General features: G+C 44.7%; 1 protein-coding gene and 1 long non-coding RNA gene across 22 annotated transcripts in view; one reads left to right on the forward strand and one right to left on the reverse strand.

Annotated features, from left to right (window-relative positions):
* Positions 1-16,099, reverse strand: part of RERE (arginine-glutamic acid dipeptide repeats) — a 358,060-nt gene that overhangs the window by 154,026 nt on the left and 187,935 nt on the right. For 19 of the 20 annotated variants that reach the window (XM_082229762.1, XM_082229757.1, XM_082229756.1 and 16 more), the window contains 3 exons: positions 11,392-11,497; positions 10,295-10,391; positions 4,861-4,965 (listed from right to left, as the gene is read on the reverse strand). In XM_082229762.1, the coding sequence (XP_082085888.1) occupies positions 4,861-4,965; positions 10,295-10,391; positions 11,392-11,497 (308 nt within the window). Of the gene's footprint in view, positions 1-1,076; positions 1,240-4,860; positions 4,966-10,294; positions 10,392-11,391; positions 11,498-16,099 lie in introns of those variants that run through there. The other variant, XM_082229758.1, reaches the window with a different exon arrangement.
* Positions 1,423-7,210, forward strand: LOC309536541. Of its 2 annotated transcripts, XR_014221598.1 has the most exons (3): positions 1,635-2,171; positions 3,195-3,320; positions 6,424-7,210. It is a non-coding gene; the product is annotated as an uncharacterized lncRNA (long non-coding RNA). The 2 variants fall into 2 exon arrangements; XR_014221597.1 differs by lacking the exon at positions 3,195-3,320 and having other exon boundaries at positions 1,423-2,171.

Here is a 16,099-nt window from a genome sequence, read left to right on the forward strand (position 1 = left end):
TGGGTTCTTTAAAAGCCTGCCATGTCTTCTTCCAAATGATACAGTCAGGAATGACAAAACAAGCGTCATCCACTTCCAACTTTGCCTGCAGTGTGTGTGTGTGTGTGTGTGTGTGTGTGCGCGCGCGCATTGGGGGGGGGCTTTCTAGGGCCCCGTCTCAGCTGGGGGGGCAGGAGTGTCCAAAGCCCCCACAAATCTGTTATACCCACACACCACCATAGTATTCTTTTGGAATCCTCTGCAAGTCAAAAAGTCATCCAAAAAGTCAACATGGAAACAGATCTCCAAGGACTGAAAACGCAACGGCCGTGGTGGCCCACCGCTGTCTTGCCCAAGTTCACGGTTATGTGGCCTTAATTGCCCGAGTTGCCCACCCTGAGCAGACATTCCTCAGGCATCCAGCCTTTCCACTGCCTTAACAGCAAAGCCACCATGTTTGGGGTTGTTTTTTTTTTTTTTAGGAAGCAGAGTTGCTTATGGGCAGCTCCGCTTGCTGATGGGGCTTTGCAGAAAAGGAGGAGGGTCTCTTGCTCTCGTCACCTGCCTGCCAAAACAAGCAAGACTGGCTGTCAAAGCAAGTCCCGTCCCTCCTCCAAAGCAGCCAATGGCTACGGATCTATGACCCCTCCTCCTCCTCCCTGAACCCTTCCCCAGCACTGCCTCTGAGAGGCCCAAATATTTCCCTGCAGGCGCCACAGGCAAAAGCAGCACAGGCTGGCTCTGATACCGCAACTAGCCAAGAGACAGAGAGACAGAGAGAGATTACAAGTGCAATTTTCAACTGCCTAAGGAGGAGGAGGAGAGAGATGGGGTAAAGAAGACAGGTTTGCATGGCTTCTACATTTGATCTTCTCTCCCCCCCCCCCAAAGAACATGCAATCCTGAGCACCGATTTCCATGCATTTCAATAAACGGAGACAGCTGCGTCTACAAGAGATCATGCAATAATTCAGGCAAGTAAGGACTCCGCCAGAGGGGGGGAAATTGCCGAAAGCACTGTGACAGCAGGCAAAAAAGGAAAAGGAAAACCCCTGCATCACTCCCGAGGAGGCAAGGCCAGAGTGCTGTCAGCCTACCTGAAGGGGCCGAGAGGATCATCCATTGCTCTGGTGGGTGCAGCTGTTTCCCCTGACCTTGCCACTCCAAAAAAAGGAAAGGAAAAAAGAACAGAAAAGTCTGCCTGGCTTTCCCTACTCTAACTCCTCAAAATGGAGGCCCATGCAGTCTCAGATAGACCTGAGCGAGCTTCCACTGAGCTTGTGCTATGACCTAAGCCTGCACGCAGAACGCAGAAACTTCGCCCTCAGACTGACAGCACTGAGCATGTGCTGTGACCCCCCCTCCCTCGTCCACATGACGCAATCAATCTCAGACCCTGCCGTTTCCGTAAATAAAGCCCAGCCAACAGGCACGGCGGGCTGCCGTCGCCACAGCAGCTTCAGCTTCGCCCTAGCAAGCTAGTGTGCAGGGAAGAGGGGCCTCCGCGAGGGAATCTGAGACTAGCAACACGCAGGAGAAACCAGGCAGTTCCAATGCCAGCATTTTTTTCCATTTGCCGTTTGCCTCTATGCTGCTGCGCCTATAAGTTGGAATGAACGCCGAGAGGGATGGGGGGGGGTTAACAGGGGGGCTTTGGGTCCAATTTCTACAGCAGCATATTTTTTTTAAAAAAAGAGACCGCTTAGTAGAATTAAAACAAAAGGGTCATTTTAAAGTAAAACTGTGGCATCCGTGTGCAACCCCTTAGAGACAAAGCCACATTTGCAATATTCTACAGCACGAATACCAAAACGCAGAACCCTCAGAAGAAGCTGACATTTAATTACGTGCATTTCTCCAAAGCATTTTTATGTGTGTGTGTACACACACACACACGCACACACACACGCGCACACACGCACACAGTCCTCAGGCCATTATTTCTATGTTCAAGTCACTATCCCCATCAATTCTTTCAAAGGGCCTTGATTCAAGTTTCTTGGTCACACTGAAATGTGACAGAATGTTGGCTGCAGCAGCAAGTGACTGATGAAAATATTCTGCTTCGTTCAAAATTAGGGTCCTGATTAATGACACCACCCATACACAAACACTACCGGCCCTAATCCCAATCTTTGGAGCTCCATGCGTTAGCTGATCTCAAAAGTGATAGCGATTTGCTCCCTTTCAAGGTAGGCAGCCTCTTCCAAGCCATCTCAGTTTCTGCATAGTGCAGCTGCTAGCAGCTAAAATATTTGCTCTGATCATAAGACAAGCCTGTTGACACCCCCACAGTCAAACTGAGTCTGGGCTACGTCAGGGCCAGGATGGTTGTGCCAAGATCCAGCCTAGAAGTGCAAATTCCAGAGGTGAGCTGTGCTAGTTTAAGCCAGAGCCAAAATCTGAGGAAGCAGAAGGCACAGTGAGAGGGAGGGAGAAAAGGCCAGCCTCCTCCCATTTATTTGTTTGTTGATCAATCAATCAATCAATTAATCAATTTGCTAGCTGGCTTTAAAAAGTACTGCATTTCCCCAAGATGGCATGCATCATCCGGTGAGATCAAGTTTTAAAACACATGCAATATTAAAGTAATAAATACTGTAATAATTCAGTAGAAAACAATAATATAATACTATTAGTTGCTCCAGGTGATATCCAATGTTAATCAGAGTAGACCCATAGAAAGGAATGGGCATGACTAAATTATGCACAGTAAATTTCAATGGGTCTACAAGTAGCGCCTCTCACAAAAAAGAAGAGCTCCTTGTTATGCCTTTCTGCACCACACCCAAAGTCTTGCTTGTTACCGTAAGAACAATACTAGATTAGTACCACACACCTCAGTTGGTAGAGCATGAGACTCTTAAAGGGCAGCTCGTTAATATCACGCTGCAGATACCATCCTATCAGGAGGTCCATCCTGCACGACACTGGAGTCGGACCTTTTGTGTGGTGGCACCTATCCTTTCAAACTCCCTTCCACTGCATATCAGACAGAGAGGTCATCTCTATTGTTTTTTCGGTGTCTGCTAAGGACACTCCTCTTTCATCACACCTCCTAAATGCTTTAGCCCAGTTGGTTTTTGTACTGTTGCTATTGTTTTAAGTTGTTTTAAGATTTAAAATTGTGCTCTCTCGACACACACACACACAGAGAGAGAAAGAGAGAGAGAGAAAGAAAGAGAGGAGAGTTGACTCTGTGACTCCTCCAACAGGAGACATGCGCTCTTGCTTTATGAAAAGGAGCCATTTGCCATCATCTGTTGCACAGATTTTTGTCTCAGAAATGGCACAACCACCACCAAGTCTTCCAAAAGGCACAAATTACCGAGAGTGAGACGGTGAGTAATACAGCAGCCCTGATGTTCCCCCTCCCTTAACAAACTCTGCTCAGCAGGTCTTATGTTAAAGCAAAGATATATACAAGACTCAAACTTGCTTCCATTTTATGTTGTGGGGTCTCTTGGGAGAGCAGCGAGCTCATCAATAACACCGCTACTCAGGCAAGGAGGGATTTTCAGATGTGTGTGTGTGTGATTGCGGGCACTTTCCTTTTTAGCAAAAAATCTAGTCCATTATTATAGCACAGGCTTCCTTTCTGCACCCTGGCAGGAATTTTAGTACAACATAAAGAAGAAACAAGAATCTGGCTGCTTTGGGGAGAGGAGGAGACAGCTAGATTTGCAACATGCTGAGTTATCTCTCGTGAGGTTCTAGCAAAACACCCAAGAAAACCCACATACAAACTTAGCACTCACATGAGCATTCACATGAGACTCTACAACTACAGAAGCTTTGCCTGAAGAGGAGCTTGAAGACAATCTCTGCATGCATGCAAGCCAATGTATCAGCCACAAGAATCAATCACTTGGTATCAGCTCAATAATTCAATGTGCAACTATCCACTTTACAAATGTGGAATGGAGGTCAAAGGAGAGCTGTACACTAAAGGACACCCACTGAGGGGCTGATATAAAAGTTCACTCTGTATCACGACTGCCACCACAGGCCATCTGAACAGTTGAGCCTCCCAAGAATATACCTTTAAAAAGATTGATGGCACCAATACATAAACCACACAGTCCTGCTGACCCAATCCTAGCCATTATTGCAGCCACCCAGGGTGGGACTTGGCAACACCAGCACTGTCGAAACAAACGCCTGAATCAATTCTGAGTTTACGTCACAGGATCACAAACACACACATATCAATGCCTTGAAGACTGAGAGGGCTCTGTTAAAATATTCAGAAATCTACTATTGGGCAGCAATTAGCAGGTGCTTACCCAGTTAAGCAGCTCAAGAGACTGAACTGGAATCCAGACAACTCGCTGCAGTTTTGGATCCATAGCTGGATCATCAATCAATGGAATGGGGTAGGGGAGAGAGTCCCACAAGATCAATAATGGAACCTGAATTTGGGTGTGTGGTCACTGGTCAGTAAGAAAGCACATGGCTTGTATGCCAAAGGCATCTCCAAATTAAAGGATCAAAGACAAAAGGATAGCAAAAAACCTGCTACCAGAGTAGTCAACACCAGGCAAGTGCCTTATAAACCAAGGCCAAATGTGATTCCAGTATTATATTAGCTAGAAGCCCTTGGTGAACAAATGTCTCTTTATAATGGGAAAAATAAACCCAGAGCATGTGAATGAACAGGCTAAGTACTGTATCAGTAAAGCACAACATTTAAAAAATATGCAGAATTATACCTATTAAGGTAAAAAGCAGAGCGCTCACCATGCCTCTGGGAGGGTAGCAAAGAACTAAACAGGAGAGCACAGCCTCTCCTGTATCCTCCACCTCAGTAAGAGACCTTGTATAGCCCTACAGAAAAGCATATGCTACGAATTCTTAGTAGATGGAAGGCAAACAACTCACCTTGTCTCTGGATTGTAGCCCAGAATGTAGAAAAAGGAATCCACCCGGGCTTTAAATTCTCTAGCAGCAAATATGTCAGAGAAATGGGAGATATTACACTTTCCCCTGCAAGACAGAGAGAAAAAGGGGCATTAGATCAGGTTATCTACATGGATGACGGCTTATATAATTAAAGGAAAAACCAAGACCTCTTGTTGGTATTGATAAATGCAACTGGCCTGCTTTTTCCTCCTCTGGTGCTGTTACCACTGAACATAGTTAAAGAAATAGAAGACTACATGCATCTTCTGACATATTGAACAAGCTGAATATAATCCCATATTAAGTGAAAACAATTGCGGGAAACCAGGATTGAACATATTTTCCTTCTTAAAATACTTTATCTTAGCAAGTATGATACTGGGGAGGGTTGTCTGGAGTTACTGAGACCATTTGCCTTGATTCTCAGAGATGCTTAAAATAAAAGAATATCATGATATATTTTATTAGGTTTCTAGTCTTCATGGTAGGACTCTACAACAGGAGTGGGGAACATGTGGTCCTTCTCTAGATGTTGTTGGGACTACAATTCCCATCAATCCCAGTCATCATGGTCAGTGGTCAGGGATGGATTTGTAGTCCAGCAAGAACTGGAGGGCCACAAATTCCCCTTTCCGGCCCTACAGAAACAGTTCTCAAACATAGGTCACTGTGAGCCTTCCAAATTCAAGAGGAGCTATTCAAGCCTGTTCAACTGAAGATCAGTTCCTAATGGTCCTTTGTGTCCAAGGATGTGGAAAAGCATTAAAAACAAACAAAGTAAGAGCAGAACTTGGAATCTGCACATTAAATGAGGAGACCCTAGGTACACCAAATACAGAACTCTAAAAATAAAAAAGACAAAATGTGGCTGAAGCCGCTGAAACTCTATACAGGAACATCGGCTATTGTACCAATATTAGATACTGTCAAATTATCAATGAGCTTACTTCCAGCTATCAATGTCTACTAGTGATGATGACTATGTTCTACCTCCACAGTCAAAGGCAGAGATGCTTCTGGATATAGCTGCTGAAAACCACAGGGAGAGTGGAGATCAGCGGCTGAGCTCAGGTCCTGCTTGAAGACCTCTGGTTGGCCGCTGTGAGAATGGGATGCTAGAGTAGATAAGCCACTGGCCTGATCCAGCAGGCTCATCTTTTGTTCTTATCAGGTTTGTTATTTATTCAGCCTCATGCCCGGGAAAGCAGTGTCCCCAAGGATTTGGAAGAAGGGAGAAGATTCTGTCCATTCTCCTTCCTTGCGCTTTTTGCTTAGGAGCCCCCTCCAAGAACACCACCAGTAAATCCCAGCTCACTTTCAGCTGTTGGCTTAAAAGCCCTTAAGTGCTCGCTCTCTCACGCACACACACACACGCCGTACATTAACCACATTTGCTCACATTAATCCCTTACTATTCATGCCTCTCATTTCTCTTGCCCCGGCTAAATTTAGATTTAGATGATAAGCTCCTCTCAGCAGGGTATCAGGAAGATGAATGGGTGGGTAATGGTGTAACCTAAGCTACATTCTTTTGTCCCATAGAACCAGCTGCCTCCAAGTTCTTCAACTGGGGTTTCTTCCATCAGCAACAGGCAAAAAAGACTGAGGAAGAGCATAGCCACCCACTTGCCAATCATCTGGCATCATGGTGATGAACAGGGGTGCAGTCCTGTTCTCTGCAGTGTTTGGCAGGCCACGCCAGTTCCCCTAGCTCAGTCAAACCAAGCAAGATTGCCCACTGAAGTAACATCACCTGATTGACATGTAGGCATGATTTAGGAAAAAAGGCCTTGTGGGCTGAAATGAAACCTCAGGCAGTCTAAGAGGCTCCCCTGCCCTGCCCTGCCGTGACCAGGGGGACAGAATAAGAGAGGCTGCAAAGGCAGACACATTCTTCTTGATAAAGCACCACACATACAGATTATGTATTATGACTCGTTTTTCTTGAAGACTGACCATGCAACTGTACTTATGGCAAATGAGTGCAGCCACACCTGAGTACTGCAGCTGCGTAATACCTATTCATTTCAATAGGGCTTTGCTCTGGAAGGCCACATAAGTCTCCATTCATTTCAGTGGAGCCATGAGCCACGATGGCAAAAGCGACTTCTAGGTTCGGGAGTGGTGTGACACTGAATGCCAGAGGCTGGGGAGCAATAGCAGGAGATGCCCTGCTTGAGGGCTTCCCAGGAGGCACCTCACTGGCCATTGTGGGAAAGAAGATACTGGAATTCATGGGCCTTTCATCAGATCCAACAGAACTTTCCTTTTCTTTTTTAAAATGAGGCTCCCAAAATTTCTCGATAAAGAAAGGCAAGTGAAATCTCTACTTACAGCATTCATTCATTTAGAAAATGTTTCTGCTACCTTTCAGTTAAAATTCACAAGGCAGCATAAACAACAAACGACAGTAAATACACAAACCCCAACAGAAATACCCATAAAACAAAAGCAGCAGCTATTAAAACAAAGCCATTAAATGCAGAAGAATGGATTAAAGCATCATCAAGGCAACTTATATTACAGTGGAACCTCGGGTTGTGAATGTGATCCGTGCAGGAGGCAAGTTCGCAACCCGCAGTGCCGCACATGTGGATTGTGATTCGCGCTTCTGTAAATGTACGAGTGCCGAAACCCAGAAGTAATCCGTTCCGGTACTTCCAGGTTTGGCGCAGTGCGAAACCCGAAATTGCGTAACCTGAAGTGTCTGTAACCTGAGGTACCACTGTACACGCTGAAATGCCCGAGTAAATAAAAAGGCCTGGCACCAATATGGCAACCATGTTGGCACCAGGTGAGCCTGACTGAGGAGGGCACCACAAACCAAAATGCTCTTTCCCTAGTCACCATGTGGCTAAAACCAGATGATGTGGTTAGATGTCCCAGAGGAGGGTCACAGGTGTTGACTGAAGATCATCACCTTTGAAGAACGCTCAGCGCAAATAAATTAAAAAGATTTTCCTCCCACTGTTATCACCCTCCTGATAATCTTCCCTGTAACTTTGCAAGAATAAGAGCCAATGACAACACAGGAGGACTGCTGTGAAAGATCCTCAGGGAAAATTACACACATACAAACCCCTTCCTGAGCATATGAGCCGACAATTAAATTTTCAAGCCCGACACCATCAATCCAGCTCAGCTCACATTAGCTTGCACTCTCCTCTCAGCATGCCAATTTCAGACTAAAAAGTCAGCTTCCTTGAGATATAAAAAGCACTCTGGTATTCTGGAGAAGATTACAGCGAGTGAGCGGAATTTGCCAGGTTTATCTTAGAAAACAACAGCTCTGTAATAAGTCAAATCAAAAGGTCTGTTTCCCTCCCCTACAGCAGAGGTTACAGCTGACTTGACTTGAAGGAAGCAGCTTCAGCAAAGTGGCTTTGAACAGGGAAAATGTCTCCAGATGGCTTTACTTAAAACACCATCTGAGCATTATCAGCAGGGAGATCATTCAGTTCACGTTTTGACAATATCCATGTGCTCTTCCTGCATGCCTGAAAATGAGATGCATGATGCCAACAGCATTTTCATTTGAATTCACCACAAGCATTGACTTGTTCCCCAAAGATGAATGGTTAGGTCTTTACTCGTTAAACCAACAAAGGGGGGAAAGGAGGAGAGACCAGGGCAGGGATGAAGGGAAAGACAGACCACACAAGGCATGGGTCAGCAGCATCGGAGTGGCTGTCTGGCTATTGTTGAAAGCCCAAGGAACTCTCATCTTTATCTCTCTCTCTCTTGAAAAAAAGTGAGTTCCAAGTCCTCATGGCTCTTGGGGCAAATGACAAATCTTTTGCTACACCGTGCTTTAATATGATCATCACCGCCAAACAAGTGAGTTTTCTAGACCCACAGTTTTATACAATACTTGCTTTGATTGGGAATTTCCAAGTATACTCCCAAGGACTACTTGCCCAGACAGACCATCTTTTTAAAAAATAAAAAAGTCTCAAACTTTTGGGGGGCTTACTCAGGCTGGATGGTTGGTTGCAGGAGGCTGATAGAGAAAAAGAATAGGCAAGATAAACGGCAGAAGTTCAGGAAGATGGCAGCAAGTGCAACCTTCACTTTTGCTAGGGACAGGTATAAATTTGGCTCCAGCTTCTTCTCCAAGTCAGGAGTTGTTCAAGTTTTAAAATCTCTTATGCAGGATCATTCCTCATAGAAAAGGAACAAAACTCTGGCCCTGCAATTCCTTCATGTTAGCTTCTTTCCAAGTTTACTCCACAAGACTCAATAATACAGATCAGGCCCACACATCTATCAATCGTGGGGCATGGGACACAATCAAATCCCAAATAAAAATACTGCAAATAAAGGAAGTGGACTTTTGGCATTGGCCAAGATATTGCCGTAGTTTTCCATGTAACTCTCAACAACTATGTCAGACGTGAGTATTCCCAACACAGATGATCAAGATGCATGTACGTGTGTGGGAAAAAGGTTTGCAGGATCAGACACATAAAGTTGGCAAATATCCATAAAACTGACCTATGCACATGTCAGATGCACAGCTAGCTTCTCTTAGTTTCCCTTCACACCTCAGTAGAATGCAGAAAAGCAAAGAGGAACAAGTGCTGTGGGCCTATCCAAATATAGCAATTTGTTTTTCAGCACCATGCAACCCAAGCAGTACATAGTCAAAACAATAAAACAAACAAAAAATCAAATAAAACCAAAGAACATAAGCAAGAACATGTGATGGGAAGAGAGAACAAAAATTAGAGGGCTAAATCCACTAAAATAAATGGATCGAGTTAATAGTGACCCAGATCTCACTCAGTAGCACCTTAGAGACCAACTAAGTTTGTTATTGGTATGAGCTTTCGCGTGCATGCACACTTCTTCAGATACCTGGTACTTCAGGTATCTGAAGAAGTGTGCATGCACACGAAAATTCATACCAATAACAAACTTAGTTGGTCTCTAAGGTGCTACTGAATGGAATTTTTTTATTTTGTTTCAACTACGGCAGACCAACACGGCTGCCTACCTGTAACCAGATCTCACTGACTGCAATAGTAACCAAGTCATGACTAACTTGACCCATTCATTTCAGTGAAACCCAAGTTCAATTCACTTTGCCTGCAATCCAAACCACACTTACCAGGGAGTAAGCTCAATTGAATTCAATAGGACATAATTGGATAGGATTGCACTGTTAGTCAGACTCCAATGCAAAATCTTTAAGTCACTGTCTAAACTACTGTAGATAACAAAAATTATTAGATATGGGCAAGGGGGGTGGGGAGAGGAAGATTTCATCAGGAGACTAGCAATATCTGCAATGAAAACATTTTTTTAAAAAAAATAGATGGAAAGAGATTCAGAACATTCTCCTGGTTAACATTCTTGGCCTTTCTAGAGCTTGTTACAAAGTCTTCTCCGCAATGGAGTCTTGACAGCTTACCTGAGGGCAGCAGCATGATAGGTGTCAACATAGTCCGAAATGAAAAGCTCTCTGTTCTTGATCACTGGGTCGGTAATAACCAGCTCACGCCCAGAATCTGTGGAAAGAAAAGCACACAAGTTCAACTGCGATGCCTCAAAAATATCGACATCAGCCACTCACTCCCAGGTGCAAAGGCAACCAAAGCAGAAGTTTAGAGACACATAAAGATATTGAGATGTAAAGCACACATTTTGAGAGGGCGGGGGCAGGCATAGCTCAGAAGTCGAGAATTTCCCCACCATCCCCCACCTGCAAAGGAATCCCCCCATAAAGAGGTTGCTCACCCTTTTAGGCCCATAGGCACAACTGGATTTCTGAGCAAGAGCTATGGACACTGATGGTTACTCCCCTCCACCCACAAGACACCGGGGTGGGGGGAACCACATGCATGCATATTTCACTCTTCCAAGGTGGGGAAATCGGATCCAACAGAATTAGTCTGAGCCTTGAAAAGCACATAGAGCTGAAAGAGGAAGTGGGAACGAGTGCCATTCTTCCAACTTCCGCCTGCATCTCCACTGACTTCTTAACTAAAAAGAAAATAGCCACCCTCACCTCCTGGTGACCAAGGTCTGAGAGAGAGAGAGAGAGAGAGAGAGAGAGAGAGCACGACCTTAAGAGATTTTGTGGAAACCAGACGACAACCTCAAGGGTGCTATTGCACCATAGGGCACCACACTGGCAATTCCTTTTCTTCTGAAAGTACACATTTCTAGCCCTCATGTGGTGAGAAAGAGCATGAAGGAAATAGGGCACCAGGGTAGAGGGAGAGTTTTTGGAGTCAATAAGAACATCTGTCTCAATCCAAGGCGTCTGCTCTTGCCTGCCTGCCTCATGTCTCAGACAATGGTCCGAAAGCACAATGATTCTCCTAGATTGCTAAAACTAAGTAGGCCTCAACCTGATCACTGTCCATGTGGCAGACAGTGAGAAGCCCAATATAAGCTGGTCTGGGCTTTCCAAATAAATGGCAGAATGCTGCTATAATGAACAGACAGGGGGGAAAAGCATCACTGGCAGTGAGGGATGCTAACCACGTCTGGAGCTCAGCTTACCATTTTCGTTATGTCGGTCCTGAACTAAATGCTGGTACACAGAATCTGGAACTTCAGACTGGCGGTAGTACCATTTGACGTTCATGAGAAGGTGGTCCCGTTTACTCTGAAAAGGAGCAACAAAAAACAAAGTTATGGGCAAGGGCTTTGGGTTAGCCAGCCAACACACTCCCTAAGCAGACGCACAAAGGAGCAGAAACAAGTTGCAAGGAAATGAAATTGTCTTCCCCATCAGTACAGCAAAATCAGAAGTCAAAAGGTGCTAGAATTGACGCTTAACAGCATCTCCCCACTTAAGGGGAAAGTGGCTTCTCAGACAATCAAGACTTCAGAAGACTACTCTCATAAGCAGGGAACATTTGTACACACACCTGACATTACATTAGGGGCTTGTACCAAAAAAGCAGCAGCTTCTTAACCTTGCCTACACAGTTGGCACCTTCATTTAAGCTTCATTTGGTCCAGGCACTCTCACCCTGGGAAATAACCTCCTTGTCATGCAAAGGAAGAATGTGAAAAACATTCCAAATTCAGATATTTCTGCATGAATGTTTTAAAAGCCAGCATCAAAATACCAAGTATCCATTTCACTTCAGACATTTTCTAGTTCTGTGCAGAGGTGCCTTGTTGCTATCACTGGCTTCAATTATCATCTTGGAGAGTTTTACACTTAAGATTCTTCACTGGACTACTCCCCACCTACAAAACCAAACCAAATCAAGAGTGTCTTGGGGCGTTCCTGAGATTTAACAAATTAAATCACACCTTTCTATTGCTCTAGAATATGTAAAAGGAAACATAAAGCACTGTAGTGAAGTTAAGTAGGGATGGGGAACCTCCTGCTGCCCTGTGCAATCTCCCCAGATGGACAATAGAGTCTACACGTAGAAACTGCCCAGTGTACAAAAGTAACATTCATTTTTGTTGCTCAAGCCTTAATCAGGGATTCCCAAACTGTTGTCCACGGACAATGGTCTGCAACTTGCATTCAGGTAGTCTGTTGCATTTCTCTGGAATTGTGGTTGAAGAGAGCTAATGGCAAATCCATCACTTTAAATATTCATGTAGATTTTTGATTGTATTTTTATTGCTTTCTCTATTTCTTCTATTGTATTTTATTGTATTTCAATTTAAATTTAGTAAAATGCAGCATATAAGAAATAAGAATCAAACAGCCTCTAACACAGCATGTTACAATTAGTATAACAGATAGAAAAATAATTAAGTAGTTCGCCAAGACACTCAGCCAATTTTCAAGTGATCCTTTGGGGGGGGGGGTGATTTTGAGAACCACTGACTTAGATAAAACTCCATGTGCAATACCACAAAACATCCAGCCAGTGGCAGCATTGTGTCAAGTAAGACTCCTAGAGCATGGGCTGAAGCACATGTACCTGGTATCCTGTCCTTTAAAAGCAGTTCAAACTGCTAAAAAAGAAAAGGAAAAAACGTTTGCTGCACAAGCTTGAGAAATAAATCAGCACTTCAAAGGTTTAAGCAAACATGAAGATAACTGCAGTCAAAGCAGAGCGCTTGGGAGGGACTGTAGCTCAGTGGCAGAACACCTGCTCTGCAGGCAGAAGGCTTCAATCCCTCTGTTTAAAAGGATCTCAACTAGCCCTGCTGGGGAAAACCTTTGCCTGATAGGCTGCAGAGCCAGTGTCAATGAAAATAGGCTGGGAGTGGATGGACCAATAATTGCATTAAGTGGGAGGGACTATAGATCAGTGCAGTGGTGGCTTGTGCGGGGTGCAAGACAGGGAGCCCAATGATAGGTGGAGCCAGAGGCAAGGACAGGTGGGGGCAGCTAGTTCTACTTTTGTGTCCCACCTCCTCCCTGCTGGAGGAGGGAAACACCAGAGACTCCGGAGAAGGAAATTGACAGGCAGCCTTGTAAGTAAGAAGACAAGCAGATGAGGGCCGGCTGGAAGCAGACTGAGGCTGGTGACGCAGCGCCATTTTCACCCCATGGACCAACCACAGCTGAATCAATGGCTGAGAATGTGCTCTGTATGCTGAAAGTTCCCAAATTCAGGGTTGCCTCCAATCTTAGTCAAACTTGGGAGTTGAAATAAATGGGCATGGCCAACCGAATGCAACCCTGTACAGTGGAACCTCAGTTTTCGAGCGTCTCGGAAGCTGAACGTTTCGGAAGCTAAACGCCGAAAACCCAGTAGTAATCGCTTCCATTTTTTAACGCAACTCAAAAGTCGAATGGCTTCCACTGCGTGGTTTTCTTTTTTCTCAATGGGTTTTGCTGACCGCCCATTGCTCCTCGGTTTTCAAACATTTTGGAAGTGGAACGGTCTTCCGGAACAGATTATGTTTGAAAACTGAGGTTCCACTATATTCAGTTGCAAACATGAGTCCCCAGAATGCAACCCTCAGGCCCTTCCTGGAGCCTATGCACAGAGACTCATCTGCAGATCTCAAGGCATAGGCAGGTGTATAGGAGACAAGTAGTTATTTGCAGATATTTGGTGCTCAAGCTGTTAAGCACTTTAAACTTAAAGCACCCTGAACACAATCTACAACCAAGGGCAGCTGGCAATACTTTAATAGTATGACCAGGCAATTGCCAGCTCATGGGTACTCTTGCCACCAAAGCCACTTGGGCCTCTAGTGACAACCATGATTCAAGGAGAGCCTTTAAACTACTTAACAGTGCCTTCAGGGGGAGTGCAACCCTGTCCAGAATAGGCTATTGCACTACATTGGATCTTACAAGAGAGCCTAAAGCAAGTAGAGCCACTGGACAATGGTTGAGCACCTGGCTTTGTATGCAGAAGGCCCTCAGAATCTCTGAGTACAGCTGGGGGAAGAGGACCCCATCTGAAATTCAGTGTAGACAGTACTGAGCTAGATAGGTACAACACTGGTCAAAAAGACTTTCATGTTGCTGCCACAACACACACAGACTCAAGACCCACAAAGGCCCATGACACAAAAATTGTGTGTGCTCATTTATATGTATAGATCCAAATTTAGGTTGCTGAAGAAACGAAGATGGCAGGTGCCTGGGACACCATGTTCTGCAACATGGCCAGGAGTTATGTAAACCAGATATGAGGAACTTTTGGCCCTCCAGATGTTGCTGAACAAAAATTCCTATGAGTTCTATCAAGCATAGCCCACGGCCAGGAATCATGCGAGCTGTAATTCAGCAACATCTGGAGAACCAAAGGTTCTCTACACCAGCTGTAAACAAAGGAAAACATTAAAAGAAGTGGATGTGCAGGTGATTCAAGGCCCAGCATGAAATACCTGGGACCCCACACCCACAAGTTATTCCCTAGCAGTATCCCTGGGTTGCAGTTTCAGTATTTGCGAATCTCTACTTACAATGGTTGTATGCAAACATCTGTGAACATGAATACAATAGATTTCAAAACACATGGGCCCTTGCTGGCAATTTTGGGGGAGATGAAAAAGGGAAAATGCTGTTACCCCTCTCCAAGCAAAACCCTTGTTTGATGTAAGGCCCAGTTCTGACTGCTTGCCCACCTGCCTCCTCTCAGTGTGCCCATCTCATTTCCTTACATCATTACCTGAAACAAAAGAGAAGCTGGCAGCTGAATCAAGACAGGAACAGCTGGAGTTCAGGGATCTGGAATATGATTGGAACTACAGCCTGGGGAGAAGGGGAAGGAGGGTGCCCTTTTCTTTCAAGCACGTATAACCCACACAATATTCATTTTGGCTGTGCTTTTATCAAATCAGAAGCCAATGTATTTGGCTTCCCTCTGAGCGCCTGCGGCAGAGCCGGCTGAATCTCTGTGTGCCCTGGACAATACCTACTGATGCTCATCTACCTGCAGGGCTTTATCCCACAGGCTCACTGCTTGCTCTCCTTCTGCTGGGGCTTTTTGTTCATTTGTAGCATCCCAGCCTCTGCATTTAGTGGGCCTGCAACTTGTGCTTCCGCTTTCCGTTTATCTCAGCTCATCCGTATCAAGATGGAAAGATGGGTGACAGAATGTACTGTTGCGGAAAGACACGAACAAACTGCAACCCCCAAAATCTACCACCATCTGTCATTTGAAGACACACACTTTAGTCATGGTGAGCTGAACTAGGACATTTTAAGGGTACCAAATACAGGGAAATGGTTACCATAAACAGCTTCAATTTAAATGAGGAACACTGTCTTACTTAGCATCCTCTCTGCTTTCTGGAGATTACAGAAGGCATCACACTCACACACTTTCAAGCATCTTTTTGAAGCCATAAGGTCTAGGAAGGAACTTTTTCTTTTCAAAATGAAAGCCAGGATTTTCAGGAATCTGCATTCTGTATCCCTTAATAATATCCTGTGTCTTTTCCGCACTGCTGTTGAATCACAGCACTCACACTGCCTTAAACACTGCCTTGTCTCCCTTATTAACTTTTCTTCCTTACTGTGTATTATCAAGGGGGAAACACTGCTCTGACACCTTTAGAAAATGAATAATTTGATGTGTTTTTTTAAAAAATGAACATTATTTAGAGGTCACTTTGGGGGACATATAGCCCATTATGGCTTCATCAGGGCTCCTCTTCTTGAAAAACCAACAGGGTAAGTGGAAGAGAGGGATCTATCAAAGTTATAGGAAGTGCTGGACTGAGTTTGCCTGGCTGTGACAACATGTGCAACAACAAAAAAACCAAGCAAAGTAGTTCCGTTTCCTCCAACATTTCATTCTGCAGGATGTTCGAACCCAGCCTCTCT

The sequence above is a fragment of the Podarcis vaucheri genome (assembly GCF_965113315.1).
Source record: "Podarcis vaucheri genome assembly, chromosome: 7".
Lineage (NCBI taxonomy): Eukaryota > Metazoa > Chordata > Lepidosauria > Squamata > Lacertidae > Podarcis > Podarcis vaucheri.